The following is an 18,565-nucleotide window of genomic DNA, read 5'->3' on the forward strand; positions in this document are numbered from 1 at the left end:
TGTTTGTGCAGCCAGCATGGCTCAGATGTTAATAGTGTACATTTGCATCCAAACTAAATGTGTTTAAATCCTGGCTGCTTTCCTTAATAGCTGTGAATCTTGAGCAAGTTATTCATCTCTCTGCGCCTGTTTCATTGTCTGTAAACTGAAGCTTATAACAGCTACCTCACAGTTGTTGTGAAGCTTAAACAAATTTAAATGAAAAGCACTCACAACAGTGCTTACCACATAGTCAGCATACAAGAAATGCTAACTATCATTGTTATTTGTAGGGAAACTATTTTTGACAGACAACAGAAAAAGAAGCAAAGGAGATATATTGGAGCAGTGGTTTTCTACTTTGGAGGGGGAACGTGGATAACATGTTCCCATGTAAAGATCTTATAACTTTTCTTTCAAGAAAAATACAATACACAGGTATTTTATAAACACTGCTATGGAATTCAAAAATTACCTGTTAGTCCCTCTGTTAAGAATTCTATAGTTAGAGGATAAGTAAGAGAGAAGGTATTTAAGTAGGAGAAAAGATAAGAGAACCATATAGGTTACTATTATTAGCCTAATAGAATAGTAGAATAGCAGAAATAGCATTAGGCTAAGACGTTTAACTAAATTGCAGGCTTTCTGTTGTCAGAACACATACTAGGTACCATTCTCAATGATTTCCCAGGCTTAACAAAATGTTTAATTAAAAAATGTATTGTTAAATTCTAGAGTCTCCAAGCTATTAGAAATAATCACTGAATTTATTAGCAAGATAGCTAAATATGGAAGAATAATATTCAAAAATTCCAATTGGATGTCTACATTCAGCAACATATTAGAAAATATTTTTAAATGATTCCATTCACAATAAAACAAACAAAAAAACATGAACAGAAAAGCATTCTCTTTGGGGCAGGCACCACAAAAGGATGCTAATACTCCCACTGCTCAAAATAATGCTGGACACGTATTAAGACAACAACAGAGTAATAAAGATTTGAAGGGAAGGAACAATTTGTCATTTTCAGATGATATTTTCTATCAGAAAATTTAAGCAGCAATAGGCAAATTATTAGAATGAGAGAGTTAAGCAAGTGGCCAGTCATGAGACATACAAAAGTCAACAGTATTATTCTATATAAGCAAAAAGTAGATGATGTTATATAAAATAAGATATCATTTAAAGAGAAACTAGACCTATAAAGCCTCTAGAATTAGCTTTATAGAGAATGCTCCAGACTTTAAGATGACAATTTAAAAATTCTATGAAAAGTATTAAAAGATGACCTAAATAAATGGACATATGAACTATGCTCAATGTCTTAGAACTATTAAGTCCAAAGCAAGTATAATCTAACATCTTGTAGAATTTGGGAAGAAAATTTACAAATTGATTATAAAGTGTATATATAAGAATACCACATATAGCTAACCAAAAAAATACTAATAATTTAGCAAAAAGAATAAGTTAGAAGGGAAAAAAAGAAGGGGTACCCGCCCTACCAGATATGTCTACAATAAAACCATAATAATTAAAATAGCCTGTTACCAGTATAGGAGCAAATAGCTTCATAGTATACAATAAAGAATCCAGAAACATAGAAACCTGTTAGTATCAAAAATCAGTGAGAAAAAGTTAGATTACTTTATAAATAGATTATTTTGTAAATAGTGAGAATAATACTGTCTCATCTCAAATGAAGGAAAAATTAGATCATCACTTCATACCTTACTGTAAATTTCAGATTAAAAAAAACATCTAAAGATAAAAATATGAAAATAATAGAAGAAAATACAAAATAACTTTATAATCTCAGATGGGAGAAGAATTTTTTAAGTAAGACTCCAAAAGCCTAAGTCATAAGGAGAAAGGTAGTAGGTCTGGCAATATTAAAATTAAATATGCTGTCCGGCAAAGCACAGTGTGGTCAAGCAAATGTCTATGAAAAGATACCTGCAATGAGTAAAACTGACAAAACAGCAGAAAAATAATGACAGCAAACCCAATTTTTAAAAATGATCAAAGAAGAGGAATGGGAAATATACAAAGGAAATTTTAAATGGCTATAAGCATATAAACAGATAACCAATTACATTTATAATTAGATAAATGCAAATTTAATTAACCATAGCATACACTTTGCACCCATGTGACTGGCAAATATTAGTGCACTGGATAACAAGAGTTGCTGTCAAGCACAGGGCAGAAAACAAGAACCGTCAAGCACTGCAAACAGAAATGTGAACCTTGCGCAGCCATTTTAGAAAGCAAACAGGCAGGACACATCGTGTGGAACCAGCAATTCCATAACTAGGTACAGAAAGAACCTAGAGAAAGTTTAAAGTACATGAGACATTGGGTTCACTGTTACAGTTTACTTTTTCTGTGAAGCAAAGATCTAGATGTTTCCCATGAGTAGTAAGTAAAATGCATACTGGAATACCACTCTGCAGCAATAAGAAAATCATCTAGATCTACATCATTAGTTCCAAATGGTGTAATATTTAGTGGAAAAAAGAGAGATGCAAGATTTATAACACAAGTTATGCAAATTAAACAAACACAAAAGAACACATATGCAGTTTATACTGACACATACATTACTTCTGAGAAGTAATGGATAAGGTACCACGTAGGGAACAGAGGCATAATAATAACACCAGAGGCACTATGCATGATATGCCATGAGCTGAGGAGTGTGATCAACTAAATTCCATGAAGATACACCTCCATCCCCCATCCTTCCTCTCAAAACTGAAAAGAGAATTTCAGGTACAGAATGGGGCCAATATAAATCTTCTCAGGTGAATGAGGTAAATTCTACCTTTAACTGATTAGCTTAGATATACCTTTATCCTTCAATTTCCTTACTGTAAAATAAGAACCTATTTTATGGCCAGTTAATAAATAGCTGGTCATCATTAATTACTTTGAAAGTATCTTTGAGCAAATACAGTGGAACCTCAGTTCTCAAACTTAACTCATACCAGAAAATTGTTCAAGAAGTAATTTGTTCAAACACATAATCCTCTTTGTTTGTTGCCTGAGAGACACATGGCTGATCATACAGGAATCAGCATGAAAGGGTTGTTGGGTAGAGATTGAGACCCAAAATTTTGTTAGACAACCAAGATTTTCTTTTTTCATGAACAACTCGGTTAAGAACTGAATTGTTAGAGAACCAAGGTTTGACTGTAAACATTTAGTCCTTTCTCCCCCAAATGAAACAAAGGGGAATAAATGAATGATTCTTGAGTTCACTTTAAGAAATACAAAAGAAAACACTTAAGGCAGGGGTATCAAACTCATTTTCACCGGGGGCCACATCAGCCTTGAGGCTTCCTTCAAAGGGCCAGATGTAATTTTAGGATGGTATAAATGTAGCTACTCCTTCACAGTTAAGTGAGAGCTCAGCGCTGCCGCCATATAGAAATAAGGTGATGGCCGGATAAAACAAGGTGGAAGGCCGGATTCGGCCCACAGGCCTTGTGTTTGCCTCCTGTGACTTAATGGAAAACTGACGTAATAAGTTGCAAGTAGAATCAAAGAGAGAAATGGAATAAATGTCAATAAAATATTTTTTGGATAAAAGTATGAGATGAACAAATGAAATACTCTAAATGAAAAAAGTGACAAAAAAAATCAAATCCACAAAAGTTAAAGTATACGTGTAACAGTCACTTATCTATACCATACTGAGATTAACAGAAAAAGCCAAAGTGAATACACTGTAAGAGCAAGCAAATATCTGTATGTATTTACATAGTACATATATTTATATATTTTAATCATATATATCTGTATATACATACTATGTGAAACAAATTATATTTATTATATCTATTATAATATATGTAATATATTATATTTATATACAAATTATACAAAACATATATTTAAAAACAAAAAAGATTACCCAGATGACAGAAATATAAACAAAAAGGGAGCAAACTTCTTTCTAAAGTTGTAATCTTACTTTTCTCGCTTCAGTTGAATATATCCACTTAAACGGTCTAACCAATGCTTCACCTTGAATATATGCAAAATACTTTCATTCAAGAACCCACGAACCTGTTCCATACTCCCTCCTTCTATAAACTGTACCACAAAGGTTCAAGTCTCCCAGGCAAAAAACCCACATACAGTACGACTCTTCTCCCTTGACCCTCGCATGTTCAACTAGCTGTCAAATCCTATTCCATCTCTGAAATCTCTAATCATTCGCCATCCTCTTCTATTTCTAATACAGTCAAACCTCAGTTCTCAAACACCTCCCATCTCAATTTGGTTCTGAACAGCCCTTTCAGTTCCCAGTCCTTCCAATTCCTCACTCCCCACAATCTATCTTATTTCAGAATGAAGTTTTTTCTGAATTAAAATTTGAATTATGTCACATTCTGGTCCAAAATCTTTCAGTGCTCCAAATTCTCTTACATGAAATTCAAAATCCACCACCACTTCACCGTAATCCATCTTTCTGATGCTGCCTCGCACTACTTCCTGTCACGCATTCTTGCCGACGCACTTCTTCCTTGGGCTAAGCCCGTCTGGGGTTCTACTCCGGGCACCACTGTACACCCAAACCCCAGGCCAAATTTCAGTGCTCGGTTCAAGAGCTTCTGCCTCCACGTGTTTTCTAACCTTTGGTAGAAGAATACCTTCCAATAAAAACACGTGAAAAAATAAACCATAAGGGAAAAAGCACATAAGAAACAACAGTCTATGACTTAAAACGTGAGGAAAGAAAAGTTGATGAAGTCGTTGACTTTGGTTAATTTCCATGCTTGAGGATGCTCCTATGCCTCCTCATATGAAAAAGAAAAGAAATACACTTTTCTTTTAAGTTAAAATTTAAAACTAAATAATTATGAAAGAAAATAACTAATAGGTGATTTCTTTTGATAAGGAGGTAGAGGTAAGAAGGATAAAAAAAATATTTAATGAAATAATGGCCAAATTTTTTCTGAATTGTGAAAACTACAAACCCACAGATCTAAGAAGCTCACTTAATGTAAATCAGAGGAAACAGAGACCCATCACTGGAATTCTCAATAATGTTAACATGCTAACATTATAATATTATAGCATCAATTCTGCAGTTAAGATGACAGTTTTAAATTAATATTTAGAGTTGATGCAATTCCCCCAAAAAGAAAAAAAAACATTCCAACAGGTTTTATTTTTTTGGTAGAAATTTCCAGGCTGATTTTAAAAATTACGGAAATTCAATGAATAGCCAAAACTACTTTGACAAAGAAGACAAATTTCGAGGACTTACATTGTGTGATTTCAAGTCTTACTATAGAGGTCTGGTAATTACTTGGAGTTCTAGGCAAGATCTCATTTGAAAGAAAGGCTCTACTGATAAAGCACATTTGAAAGCTCCAGAGGCAGTGGCCTGGGCCCCAGGGGAGGGGAGAGATTGAAGGAAGGAGTGAGGAGGCACATCAAACTGCACTATAACCAGAAGGTGGTACCGGTAGGGAAAACAACACAGATTTTGTGGGGTTAAGGAATGAGTACAAAGTAAACGCAGGCAGCTGGTACAGACAATTAGAACTAGAAAGGAGGGGCATAGAGAAATGGCCTGGTTGGGCAGCCAGCCCCTTTCTCGTGCCCATGCACACTATCATTAATCCTAGGGATGACTTCTTAAGTTAAAGGTACTTTGATTAAAGCTGCAGTCTTCCAGTGAGTTACTTGATTTGACACGACCTAGGCCTCTCTCACCTTTATCTATCCTTCTAATGACTACAGAAGAGCTTACAGACAAGCCTGATGTATGGCTAGTTAAGTCACTGTTATTTATTTTAGAAATATTTATATTTTTATAATCATCTTGGCTTTCCAGTGCCTGAATTACTGTTAAAAAAGAAAAACCACACTGCCCAATTTAATCTCTACTTTCTGTTTAAGGAGATACTCCCGGGATATTGGTACAATACAGTGACATGAAGAATTTTTTAATATTTTAATTTGTTCAATATCTTATAAATATAAATATAAAATTGGGGGGACAAATGTGCAGAATTTATATCAAGTCATTTCATAAAAACCAAAGAATCCAAACTATTTAATGCAATGGAGGGAAAAAACACAATCAACTTCTTAATTGTGATATACTTCAGGCTTCGAAGACCATAAATATGATAAACACCTTAAGTGCCACATCAAATTCACTGCAAATGAATGGCAGACAATACCAGAAACATAATCCGATAAGCAGTGTTTGCTTTACTTACCTGCTGCTTTCCTCCCTGTCACTTTCTTGCCAACTCACATTGACCAACAGTTTTAAGAAATGAATTAAACCAGTGATAATTCATTCATCCAAGTTTTAATATAACCAGCCACAAAGCAAAATTTTGCTGTTCTCAAATTATAGAAATGCCATCATGTCTTCAAATAGCCAGCTTTCAAACCAACATAACTTTTAAATGGCTATTAAAAGCAGATAATTAGTAATAAATATATCAATAGAGATAGTGATAAATAATACCAATATGAACATTATAATCCTGTTAAAGTATTGGGCAGTTATTATCACTGATCTAATCCAAAACTGCTCAAATATCAAATATCAGTAACATTATAAAAATTAGTGGATGCTAACAAATATAAAAAATAATAATAGTAAATATTCTAAATATTCATTCCTTTGAGACTAAACAAGACTCCCTAATCTCTACCCCAAATTATACCTGGCAGCTGGGTAAATCTTCCCCAAAAAGGTGATGCTGAAGAAGGCTGGTGATTCGAAGGAAAGGTAAGCAAAAGTCCTGCAAGTATTTTTCCATGGATTCAGGAGACCAAGAAATAGGGCTAACCTAAAGTTACAAAAAGAAAAGTTGAACAATTCATTCTATAATAGACATAGCCTTAAAAATTGTATTCATAATGGCAACAAAGTCTAAATTTTTAACTAAATAACCACCACATCTGATCTTAGAGAGAGCATACCATTGCACACTCCTGAGTTCCTTCTTCATGGTATAACTTTCCTTTAGACAGCTCACTTATCACAAAGCTCAGTAATATTTTATAAGACTTTTCAGCATCACATGTATTCTAGAAAAAAATAAAAATACTAGTTTTATCAGTCACTGAATTTACAAAAAATAATACTGAAAAGAATACTTTTTAATGAGTACAGAATAATTACAATTACATTTACCATTACAATTTATAATTACAATTACATTTTTTAAGTAATTCCTCAAAACCTGTACACAACAATATATCCCTGGATTCACAATAGAATTGGGTAATTAAATACTTCTTTAAAAGAGAGCATATGAATTATATAATATATATGTAAGTAAACATGTAAATCATAGATTTTTATCCAGTAATTCCCACTCCTGGAAATTCCTCTTAAAAAATAATCCAAAATTTAAAAATACCTGCATGCCTAAGACAGTCAGTACACCACTAACAAGAACTGAGTACATGCTGTGGAATATCACTTGACCCTGAATTTTTAAGGCACTGGTAGCCTAGACCAGAGAGCTTGTTATTCGATGATGTTCAGTGTTTCCTGTAGTCCCTCACTGTTCCACACGTCATCGTGCTCTCTTCAATGAGACTGTGAATTCCAAAGTGTCGGGGACTGTGCTTTGTATTTTGCATGTATCCCTTTCCATAATAAAAATCTGAGCAATAAATATTTAATTGATGAAATTTATTTTCAGTCTCAGAACTTCCATTGATGTATCTCTTTTGACAATGAATTCTTTGCATTATCTTGAAATCACTCCTCTATCCTTTCTGCTGTGTTCATTCAGCCATAGAGTGTTTTTGTGCCCTGATTTTTAACTCTAAAAACATCTGCAGTATTGTATGTCAATTATGCTTTCATTAAAAATCAGGTCCCTTGGCTAAACTCTTCTCAAATTAGAAACAAAAAATATTAGGTAAGACAATAATTTCATATATAAGAAAGCCTTAGTAAAGCATATTTTATATGTACAATATTTGAATAAGCCTAAGAGTAGGCTCATAAAGCTTAAGAAGAAGATTTCTGAGACCACGGATGAAAGACCTGGAATCCAGATCAGAAGAACTCTCTGAGAGAGGTGACAAAGGCATGTGGGTTAAACAAAGGCAAGGACCAAGGGTTGAAAGATGCAACAAATGCTGTGTTGGGTAGATGCTTTGTCTGAATTGTAATGCCTGATTTTTAGAACATTTTGAGGTGACAGACCCTTCGAGAACATGTCCTACTCCCCAGCCAAACAAAACAAAGGAAAAGGACCCCACATTAAGAAATTCTGACATAAAGTCTCTTTTAACAGATATTCCAAGAACTAAAAAAACCACAATTAATACTAACTGTAATGATCATTTTTCCAACACAACTCAACCTCATTATCAAATTAATTCTGCTATCCTTTTGGAAAATACATATTTCTATTGCCCTAGGGCAGATTAGATCTGGCAAAAATCTGTTTTCACTGAAATTATCATACCTGAGAATAGAATCATAGGGATGGAATAAACGAGACTCAAGGAAAAAAGAACAGAAGAAAAAGGATAAGAAAAGAAGCAAAGGAAATTAATAAAAAGGAGAAATGAATGATACAGAAATCTAAATAGTTAACAGAAGTCACAATGATACACTTCATTACTCATAGAAAGAGTTGTTGCTAATATTTACAATATGCTACATATCTAAATGTTTAGATCAACTGCAGAAAAAGCTAATAACATAGCAAAACAACCTATAGAATATTATAATTTTTGTTTTCAACCACTAAAGAAATGTATGTGGCTATAAACTTCTAATTTAAGTTCTGATAAGAATTTGATTCATATTAAACATTTTATTTTTAAAATAGCTAAATTTACCTAATCAAGAAAGAAAATTAATAGAAATTACCTAAATCAGTTCAAGTTCCTTCCATCACAGATTTACAATTGTCTAATTTTCTGTCTCAAGGTCTCATTTTTGCAGTTTGATGAATAGTTTAGGACCAAATTATATCAGGAAATGTTTTAAATGTGTAATTTTTCATTATGAGACAGTTTACTAAGAATACATAAACAATGACACAGCACAGAAACCTAACATACTTGATTTGAATACCAACAATACAAATATCAGATTTGAGTGTGTTCAGAGAATTGAAAGGATGTTTAGAAAAAAAAGATAACTGCAGAATGAAAAATTACCCAAGAATCAACTAGGAACATAGAGGGAAAATCATTGCAGGAAGAGACAAAATTCCACTTTGAGAACTTAAAATAACAGAATTTTAGAAAGAGAGGCACTCATATTAATCATATATTCCAAATTCTCATTTACCTTTGAGAAAGCTGAAGTTCAGAGAGTTTTTATGTCTTGACTAAAAAAGTAATATCTCCATTTAGTGGTAGGAGCTTGGCCTAGTATTCAGGTTCAATGGCCAACCACCCATGTCCCTAATTAAGACATAATGAACTTTATGATGATATCATACTAAACTTTTATACATATAATCATGATTTGAGAGTAAACTGGTGATTAAAGTGAAGGATAAGTTGAATTCGTTTCATGTATTTATAATTAGTTTTCTGTCCTTTGATATAAGTAGATATGGTTTTAACAGACACTTTTCAATGAGGTACAAAACCTCTTTAACAGTTTATAAGACAATCAAAAGGTTCAATTTATACTATACCTATATTTTTTCTACTAATTTCCCCAAGTAAGTATTAAAGTAATTTTCTTATTTTAAACTATCTCTAAGCCAAACCACACAGTCAGTTAGTTCTTTGATTCTATGGTATCCCATCTGCTCTTAAGCCACTGAAAATACTCAACATTTAACTAGACCTGCATAATTCTTTTAAATGTTTACATAATTTTTACTAAACAGAACTCCTTTAAATTTGCTAAGAACTTATTTGTATTCTAACATGGGAAAAAATCAGAAAAAGGCATAATTAAGAAAAGGTTAAATTTTTTGTTTTTAGGTTTAGTATATTCTATCTTTAAGCCTATAAAATACCTGATAGGCAAACTTGCAATCCCAATAGTAAACAAAATCTAATACATTAAACTTATAAGTATAGTAATCAAGTTATCTCAAACATATCAGTAGTATTTACACACAATAAATTTCTGATGCATCCTTCACCTTAGGATTTTTAAATTTAAAACTGATGAGTGAAAAGCAATCTTTGGATTGTGACTGGGAATATGGAGAAGAAGACAAAAAGATGACAGATAAGTAAAATAGGTAGGTCCGCAGGCATTTTTTTACTTCCTCATGTGTTAGCACAATATTTGTAACTTCTCTAAGTTTAAGTCTTGTAGCAAAAACAAAACAAAACTTTCCAAATATAACAGGATAATGGCCAAGGTGTAGATATGGATGCAGAAGACCTCATTGTACAAGAGAAACATTTTTAACTTTTTTGACCTGAAGGTGTTCCATTTCCAATTAAAACACTATTAACTCATTTTGTCTTTCAAACACGTAATGTCATTCATTCATACATAAATTTAAATGAGGTTACCAAAGTACCAAACGACAAACTCGGAGGAGACACTGACCTTTTTGAGAACCCCTGTGTGTTTCCAGGCCGCCCTATCTTCCTCACTGCATTTCACTGAGAGTGCCGCGAGAGCTTGTGTGTACAGCAGAGTAAAAAGCACCTTTACAATGCAGGTGAAATGGTCTATAAGAAAAAGAGAAGATCATTATTTTTTTTGGACCTAGACATTTTATACTCAAGATAATCTCACAAATACCTGCCTTTCCTTGCATGTGTAATTGATTTTTGTTCAATTAGTCAATAAAATGAGGTTGTAATATGATGATGTATTTTGTACTCAATAGATCTGAAATTATGAAAGCAAAGTTCCTTTATTCATCCACTGACCATGTAAATGAGGCATTTAGCACAGTGGAAGGTGTGCTGTGTTTTGGAAGACCAGAGTGCTAATGCCAATCGACCTTGGAATAGCTGTGCAACCTTGGCAAATCCCCTTATGGGACATCACGTGCTTAACGTCTGGGAGTCTGAGTGCTTAAAACCAACATTTCATCTACTTCTAACAGGATGTACATCCTATAAATAATAAGGTAACATAATGTAATACAACATAATACTATACCATACAGAACTTCTAAAATTAAAAAAAAAGAAAGAAATCCCAGTATTTTAGGTATTCTGAGATTTAAAATTCAACAAAAACTATATCAGTGCAAAAACAGTAGTAACAAGAATGTAAAATGCCTGGTATGTATTAGGTATTTAGTAAGTAGTAGCTTAATAGTCATAATTAATATTTCTATATGCCTCATAGCAGAAAATTTCCTCAAATGTCTCATGCAGTCCTCACAACAGGTTTAATTGGACAACTAAGCTTCGAAAGGATGTGCCAGTAGTAACAAAGCGAGTAAGTACCCAGGTATTAGAATCCATGCATATCATTCAGATTCAGCACGCCTCTTATGTATTCTGTTCCCCTGTAAACGGGTATTACCATTTAATCAGAAATGGTTAAGTTCAGAAACTTGTAGATATTCTTGATACTCTCCTGTTTCTTTCTCCCCACATTAAAACAATCTCCAAATCCTGCCAATTCTACTCTAAAAACATCTCACAAGTAAGTGCCAACCCCCTGAACCAGGCTTCAACCCTTCGCTGCCCGGACCTCAAACCTCAGCCTAAGCAGTCGTGCTGGAGTCCCCAAGGCCACTTCTAGGTTTGATGATTCACTAGGACTCAAAGGACTCAGTATACAGTCCTATGATTTATCACAGCAAAAGGATACAAAGTAAAACCCACAAAGGGAAAAGGTTTGTTGGGTGAAGTCCCAGAGGAAACTTTCCGAGTTCTCTACTAGTAGGCCACACAGGATATGCGTAATTCCCCCAGCCATGGGTTGTGACAGCCTGTGTGAAGTATCTACCATGAAAGCTCATTAAGAGACTTAGTGTCCAACACTTTCTTTGGGAGCAGGTCACAAAGGCAACCCCTGCCTAGTACCCGCCAAATTTCTTGACTCCCTAAAGGAAAGCAGGAATGCACAGCTTAAATGTCTGTCTGTACAGTTTAGAGGCATAGTGAGCCACTCTCTTCAGTTCTAGGGAGGTGGAATCTCTCCCCAAATCAAAGTTCCCAGATGCCAGTCGAGCCCAACCTTACATATAGGTCTTTTAAAGGACAGCAGTCAGGCCTTCTACAGTAAATCTTTTCTGCCCCGTGGTTTACCCTCATCACCTCCTAGACGCCTGCCATCTACTTTTTAAATTAAACAGACTGATCTTTTTAAAAGAAATATTTGGCACTTTCCACTGGGTCTCAGTATAGGCTAAAGCTCTTTTCATCCTCATAGCCTGGCTAATTCCTAAATTAGTCAGGGGACATCTTAAAAGTCACTACCTAAGGAAAATTTTCCCTGATCTTAAATTGTGTGTTTGTGTGTACTCACTGCCTCTCACCCATGTTGATGTGTTAGGGTAGAAACCTGCCATAAACTGAGCCAATCAGAATACCTGAGGTTTTTCTAGCTGGAGGTAAAAGGAAGGTAAACAAGTAAAAATGAGTCTGGAGGTACCAGAGGTCATGTTCCTGGTCTATGGCAGAGAATGTCTAAAGCAAGATTGAATGAAGCAGGTCCAAAGAGAGACCCAAGATTGCAAGAACCCTGCCAGCCTCTGACGCTCTAGTTCTGGTCATCCGTAAGACCATGCCCAACTCCTACAGTTTGGTTAGATGAGCCTATCGGTACTCTTCCTTTGTCCTTATAAGCTAGCTCTAAGTGGATTTCTAAATAGCCTAACACCTAGATACTTCCACCAGAATACAGACAATAAGGACCTACAGGCTGAATAGAGAGAGACAGACAGATGGCTGCAAGCATGTTCATGGTGTAATGGTAGCAAATGGGAGGAGGAACTCATACAGGTCAAAGGCAGGGCACAGAAAAAAAGATGAAAGCTCCTGCCCCAACCAAGAGAGCTAGTCTCGAATGATGAAGAGAAATAAGCCATAATAAGAAAGGTAGGGATGAGAGAAAGAGAAGGGACAGAAGAAGCCACTTGTGTAAGGATCACAAAAAAAGCCTAAGACTTACAAGAACAGAAAACTCTCCAGGTCAACGAGACTCCAAGCAGTGATTTGTGCGAGATGAAGCTAGAAAAGCACTGCTTACACTGACCACCGAAGGCTGCAACCTAGAAGCTACCTGTCTGAATACAGCATGCAGAAATGTTCGGTTCGCCTTTAGCCTGCCTGGTTTGGTTTTGTTACTTTTACAGGAACTATCCCATTGTGTTACTTTTATGAGAAAGAGGATATTTCTCACTAAAGTCCAGAATCTCACTTATTCTGGAAAAACAGGAAGATCTGGCACAGACTTATCAAGAACAGGCTGACAGCTGTAGTGGGTAGGGAGCTGGGTTGGGTTTGAGAGGCGTTGAGGGATTGAGCAGGAAAGAGGGATTGTCAGGGGCACAGACAAGAGTGTGGTGATTGCCGGGGAAGGGGTTGTGAAGGAAGGTGCAGGAGGGTACAGGTGGGATAAATGGCGATGGATGGAGACTTGACTGGGGTGGTGAACACCCAATACAGAGTACAGGCGATGTGTTGTTAAAAAAAAAAAAAAAGGAAGACTGACAATACTGGGCCCATGTTATTTATGTCAACAATCACCTGGAGCAGAGTAGTAACTCTCCTTTTTGGCCAAGCATACATTCTCTAGCTTGTCACAGCTCCCCCCATCCCACTCCCATTACATCGGATCAAAGACTATTTCAAATAGGGTATCATTCATTTCTGACTGGATCTTTTTTTTTTTTTTGCTGTTGAGGTCCTCACTAAGCTCCTTGAGCATCCTTATAACCAGTGGTTTGAACTCTGCACCTGATAGGTTGCTTATCTCCATTTTGTTTAGTTCTTTTTCTGGAGTTTTGATCTGCTCATTTGGACCATGTTTCTTAGTCTCCTCATTTTACCAGCCTCCCTGTGTTTGTTTCTATGTATTAGGTAGAGTTGCTTTGACTCCATGTCTTGGTAGTGTGGCCTAATATAGTAGGTGTTGTAGGGTCCAGTGGCACAGCCTCCCTATCCCCCAAGGTGAGTACTTAAGGTGTGCCCTTCATGTGGGCTGAGTACACCCTCCTCTGGTAATTGAGCCTTGATTGCTGATGGCAGGTCAACAGGAGTCAGCTGCAAGGACTGGCTGTGATCACTGACACCCCAACCTCCACTCTTATGGAAGATCAGCTGTGCAGGTACAGGATGGTGGTGCTCTGACATGGTCTGTAGCTGTCCACAGGGTGGTGCAGGCCAAGGTCAGCCCCTGCCTGTGTTTTGCCTGGGGATCCCTGCATTAGCTATAAAGTGATCTGCAGATAGCTACTACTTGTACTGGGCTTGGAGATTCCCAGGCAAAGCAAAGCTATGAACCTAGGCTAGCTGCTAGTACCAGGCCTGGGGCCACTTAGCAAGAGGTATGGGGGCTAGGGGCTCATTGAGGCTGTCTGTTGCTTGTTTGAGAGGATTACGGAAGTTGGGTAGCATGAGCCAAGACCAGCTATTCATATAGAAAAGCAGCTTGGGTGGGCCTGTAAATTGGGTGGGATAGAGTCTCTGGGGATCTCCAGGACAGGGCGAACAGTGTTAGTTATGTTGATGGAGTCTCAGATATGGCACCCACCTGCTTGCTCTGTGGCTCTGTTGGGGGAGGGCTCAGAAAGGGACAATGGCCTCCGCCTGCTTTTTGGTCTGGGAAAAAGCTGTCCCTCAGCTCTCACCGTGATGCCAAACACTTTAGTTCCTCTCTATGCCACTGGTGCCTTTCAAGCTGCTACCTGGTGTTGGAGCTCAGAAGGAATGAGTCTGCATAAGATTGTTCTTTGTAGCCTGAAGTTATAGGAACTTATCTTCCTGGGCTGTGGTTCTGGTGTGGGGTTGGGACTCCTCACCCCTGAGATATCCTTCCCGAATTTCTATCATCCTCACATGGATGTGAGACCAGCCCGCTCCCTATCTCTACCCCTCCTACCAGTCTGGATGATGTGGTTTCCTGAATTACATAGTTGTCAGACTTCCACGCAACTCAATTTCTGACGGTACTAAATGATGGCTGTTTTATAGTTCAGTTGTAATTTTGATGTGGCTGTGCAAGGAGGTGAGTCATGTTTACCTATACCTCTATCTGGACTGGAAGCCTCCAAATTATTTTTTAATTAAAAAGAAATAATGCATTTAAAGAAATGACAGCTACTATAAGCATAATTTTACTTTTTCTTTGGTTGTAGCAAACTAATTTCTGTTTTTAATCATTGTCTGCCTTGATTATCATCATTTTAAAAATATTTAAACTGGCAGTTTGAAGTCAGAGTTTAAGCTTAAGTTCTTGCTTTCACTCATTCATTTAGCAAATATTTTTATATTGAATGTTATTCAACACATGCACACCATGTATAAAATCATGTCTAAAATCAGTGTCTTTTAGGGACTTAGAAAAAAAAGAAGAAATCACTTAGATGAGATGTCAACAGGTTGCTATCTTCCAAGGTTGCCATAGAAAGCAAAGACCTTCAAATACAATTATTAAAATTTAAAAAGGAGAAAAACAATTGTACATCTATGTATTTAAAAAAAAATTCTGCTATCAAAACACCTGAGGGTGAACAAAAGAAGATGCTTATTTGAAATGCCTTAGAAGCAAAAAGACTTTAAACAATGACACAGATTTTAAGTTCTGTAGTGCTACTGCATGATAGGAAAAACAAAAGGGGTGGGGCAGGGAGATACGATATTTAAAACTGAAAATTTCTGTGAGAATTAAACTAGAAAATAGGTACCACATCCTCCTCTGTTACACTATTTCAGATAAAGTCATCATTTTTATGCACAATTCACTATTTTTATGGATTTGAAATATTATAACTCATAAAATTAAAATAACTCTTCAAATAGTTATCATTTGTAAATCTTTGTCTATATATCTAATTTTTCTTCACAAGATAAAATTTTTAAAAAGGAATACATAGTTCAAAGTATATTGATGTTAACTGAGACAACAGCTTGACTCTGGAATGATACCAACAACATCTAAGTAAACCATATTCTTCTGTGGCTAAACATAAAAACACAATGAGAAAATTTCAAAAATCAGACAATTAAACATTTAGTGAGTATAATCTATGCAATGGTATTTGTGCTCGATTTTGCAAGAGCGATCCAAGGATTGATAAACAAGAAGGCAAATCAGGTTCCGTTGTTTGCATAAGTTCCTTTCCCTAACTATATTTTAGTTAATACAAAACACTTCAAGTTTATTTTAGGACAAGGTAGAGTATATATAAAATATATGAAACCCTAAAGGGAAAAAATCATACAAATAAACAGGACATAATCTGAACAGGACAGTATCAGACATTTTATTCTTTCCTAAAATTACCATAAAAAATTTTTACTAAAACATACCATTCCAGCTGTGGCCAGGTGGCTCAGTTGGTTGGAATGTCATCCCATACACCAAAAGGTTGTGGGTTCAATTCCTAGTCAGGGCATACACCCACTAGGGTTGTGGGTTTGATTCTCAATTGGGGCACATGTGGGAGGCAACCTACCAATGGTTCTTTCCCACATCAATCTTTCTTTCCTTCCTTCCTTCCTTCCTTCCTTCCTTCCTTCTTCTCTCCCTCCCTCTCACTCCCTCTCTCTCTCTTTCCCACTTTCTGTCTCAAATCAATAAACATATGTTTGGGTGAGGATTAAAAAAAATACTATTCCATTGCTTTCATAAAGTACTGTGCACATATCCATCCAAACAGCAACTCTTCTAAATCTTCCCTTTTATGATCTGAGTTATTGACTACATGTCCTCTCTCTTCAGAAAGTTCAGTCTACAAAAGTCAATTTGTGATATGCTTTTTTTGCGTAACTTTAAGTCTATTTTTTCTTTGGTAAATGAAGATCTCAGTTTAGTTAAGACTTTCTTTGCCTTAATCAACACAGAACTGAGAAAAGATTCCAAGTCCATGTAACAACTAATAAGGTAGTCAATGCTGTCCCCTTGAGTACAAATCAGAGCACTTGAGGTCTGGGCCTAATAAAGTGCCAACAATCTCAATGAATATTATATAGAAGCAATTATAATGTAAAATATAAATACTCAAGTAAAGTAATAACTTTCTTTAATTTCAAAATAGAAAACAAGCAATTTACCAGTCAATGTGACATTTAATACATCCAATCCACAAGTATTTACTGAGCCTATTATGTACCAGGTAGACACTACAGATATGCATAAAATGGCATGTGTCCTAAAGGAACTGATAGTCCAAAGACAGAGATATTTTTTAAAAATCTACGATGTGACAATCAGTGTCAAAAGAGAACTATGGATGACTTATTATTGGAAAGGGAAAAGGGGACATCCAAGGGAAAGGCTTCATAGAGGGCAATACTTAGGGTAAAAGACCACACCTGGAGTTATTAAGTGACTGGTGGATAAATAGCAAGTACTTAAACATGCTCAAAACTCTCCTATCTTAAAAAACAAGCCCAGTCAGGCCACATACCTGGGTTGCAGGCCATGACCCCCAGCAACCGCACATTGATGTTTCTCTCTTTCTCCCTCCCTTCCCTCTCTAAAAATAAATAAAATCTTAAAAAAAAACAATCAAAAAACAACCTCTTGAATTATATCCCCATATAGCTTCTGTTCTCCTCCCACATTCATTCTTAATAATTCTGTTTACTATTTCTGTTCTCTCATCTCCTTCTCATTTCTCATCCCACTATAATCTGCTTCTGGCTCTATGATGACTCAAAAGCAATTTCCTTATTGTTATGCCTTATTATATATTTATTTGTCCATCAACTGAAAAACAAATAAACAAAATGTGGTATATTCCTAAAATGGAATATTATTCAGCTATAAATAGAAATAATAAACACCAACCCTGGGGCCATAGACTACTGCCGGTCCTTGGCCTGTTAGAAACCAGGAAGGGAGAGAAGGTCACCTGAGCTCCACCTTCTGTCGACCTCTCTTCCATGGTCCACAGCAGGAGGTGAGTAGTGGAGCGCAAGCGAAACACCTGAGATCCACCTCTTGACCCACCCCCACCTCATCTCCGCCTCCTGTTCCCCTGTCCTCCCTGCACCCTTCCAGTCCACGGTCCCTGCTGCCCAAAAAGGCTGGGGACCACTGATATACATATAACTCATACTACAACAGATGAACCTTGAAAACATTATGTTAAGGGAAAGAAGACAGACACAAAAAAGCCATGCATTATATAATTTCATTAATATTAAATATCCAGTATCAGCAAATCCATTTAGACAGAAAGTAGATTAGTGGTTACCAGGAATTAGGGGAAGAAGGAAATGGGCAATGACTGTTTAATGGGTACAAAATTTCCTTTCAGGCTGATGAAAATGTTCCAGAACAAGATAATGGGATGGTTGTACAATATAGTTAGTATATGTACTGAATTGTACACTTTCAAATAGTTAAAATGGTCAATATTATAATTAAAACAATACAAAACTTATAGTGTCAGTATAAATAAAATATCAAGCTTGTTTATTAACATTTAAATCTTTATAGGGTATAATTTA

At 35.9% G+C, this 18,565-nt stretch overlaps 1 protein-coding gene across 6 annotated transcripts in view; it reads right to left on the bottom strand.

Moving 5' to 3' along the window:
- UBR3 (ubiquitin protein ligase E3 component n-recognin 3) overlaps window positions 1–18,565 on the bottom strand; it is a 212,589-nt gene that overhangs the window by 15,347 nt on the left and 178,677 nt on the right. For all 6 annotated transcript variants that reach the window (XM_045840779.1, XM_045840481.1, XM_045840699.1 and 3 more), the window contains 3 exons: window positions 10,524–10,648; window positions 6,947–7,054; window positions 6,688–6,813 (listed from right to left, as the gene is read on the bottom strand). In XM_045840779.1, coding sequence (XP_045696735.1) covers window positions 6,688–6,813; window positions 6,947–7,054; window positions 10,524–10,648 — 359 coding nt within the window. The remainder of the gene's footprint in view (window positions 1–6,687; window positions 6,814–6,946; window positions 7,055–10,523; window positions 10,649–18,565) is intronic.

The sequence above is a fragment of the Phyllostomus hastatus genome, unplaced genomic scaffold (genome assembly GCF_019186645.2).
Source record: "Phyllostomus hastatus isolate PE091 unplaced genomic scaffold, TTU_PhHast_1.1 phas_contig_1, whole genome shotgun sequence".
NCBI classification, from domain to species: domain Eukaryota; kingdom Metazoa; phylum Chordata; class Mammalia; order Chiroptera; family Phyllostomidae; genus Phyllostomus; species Phyllostomus hastatus.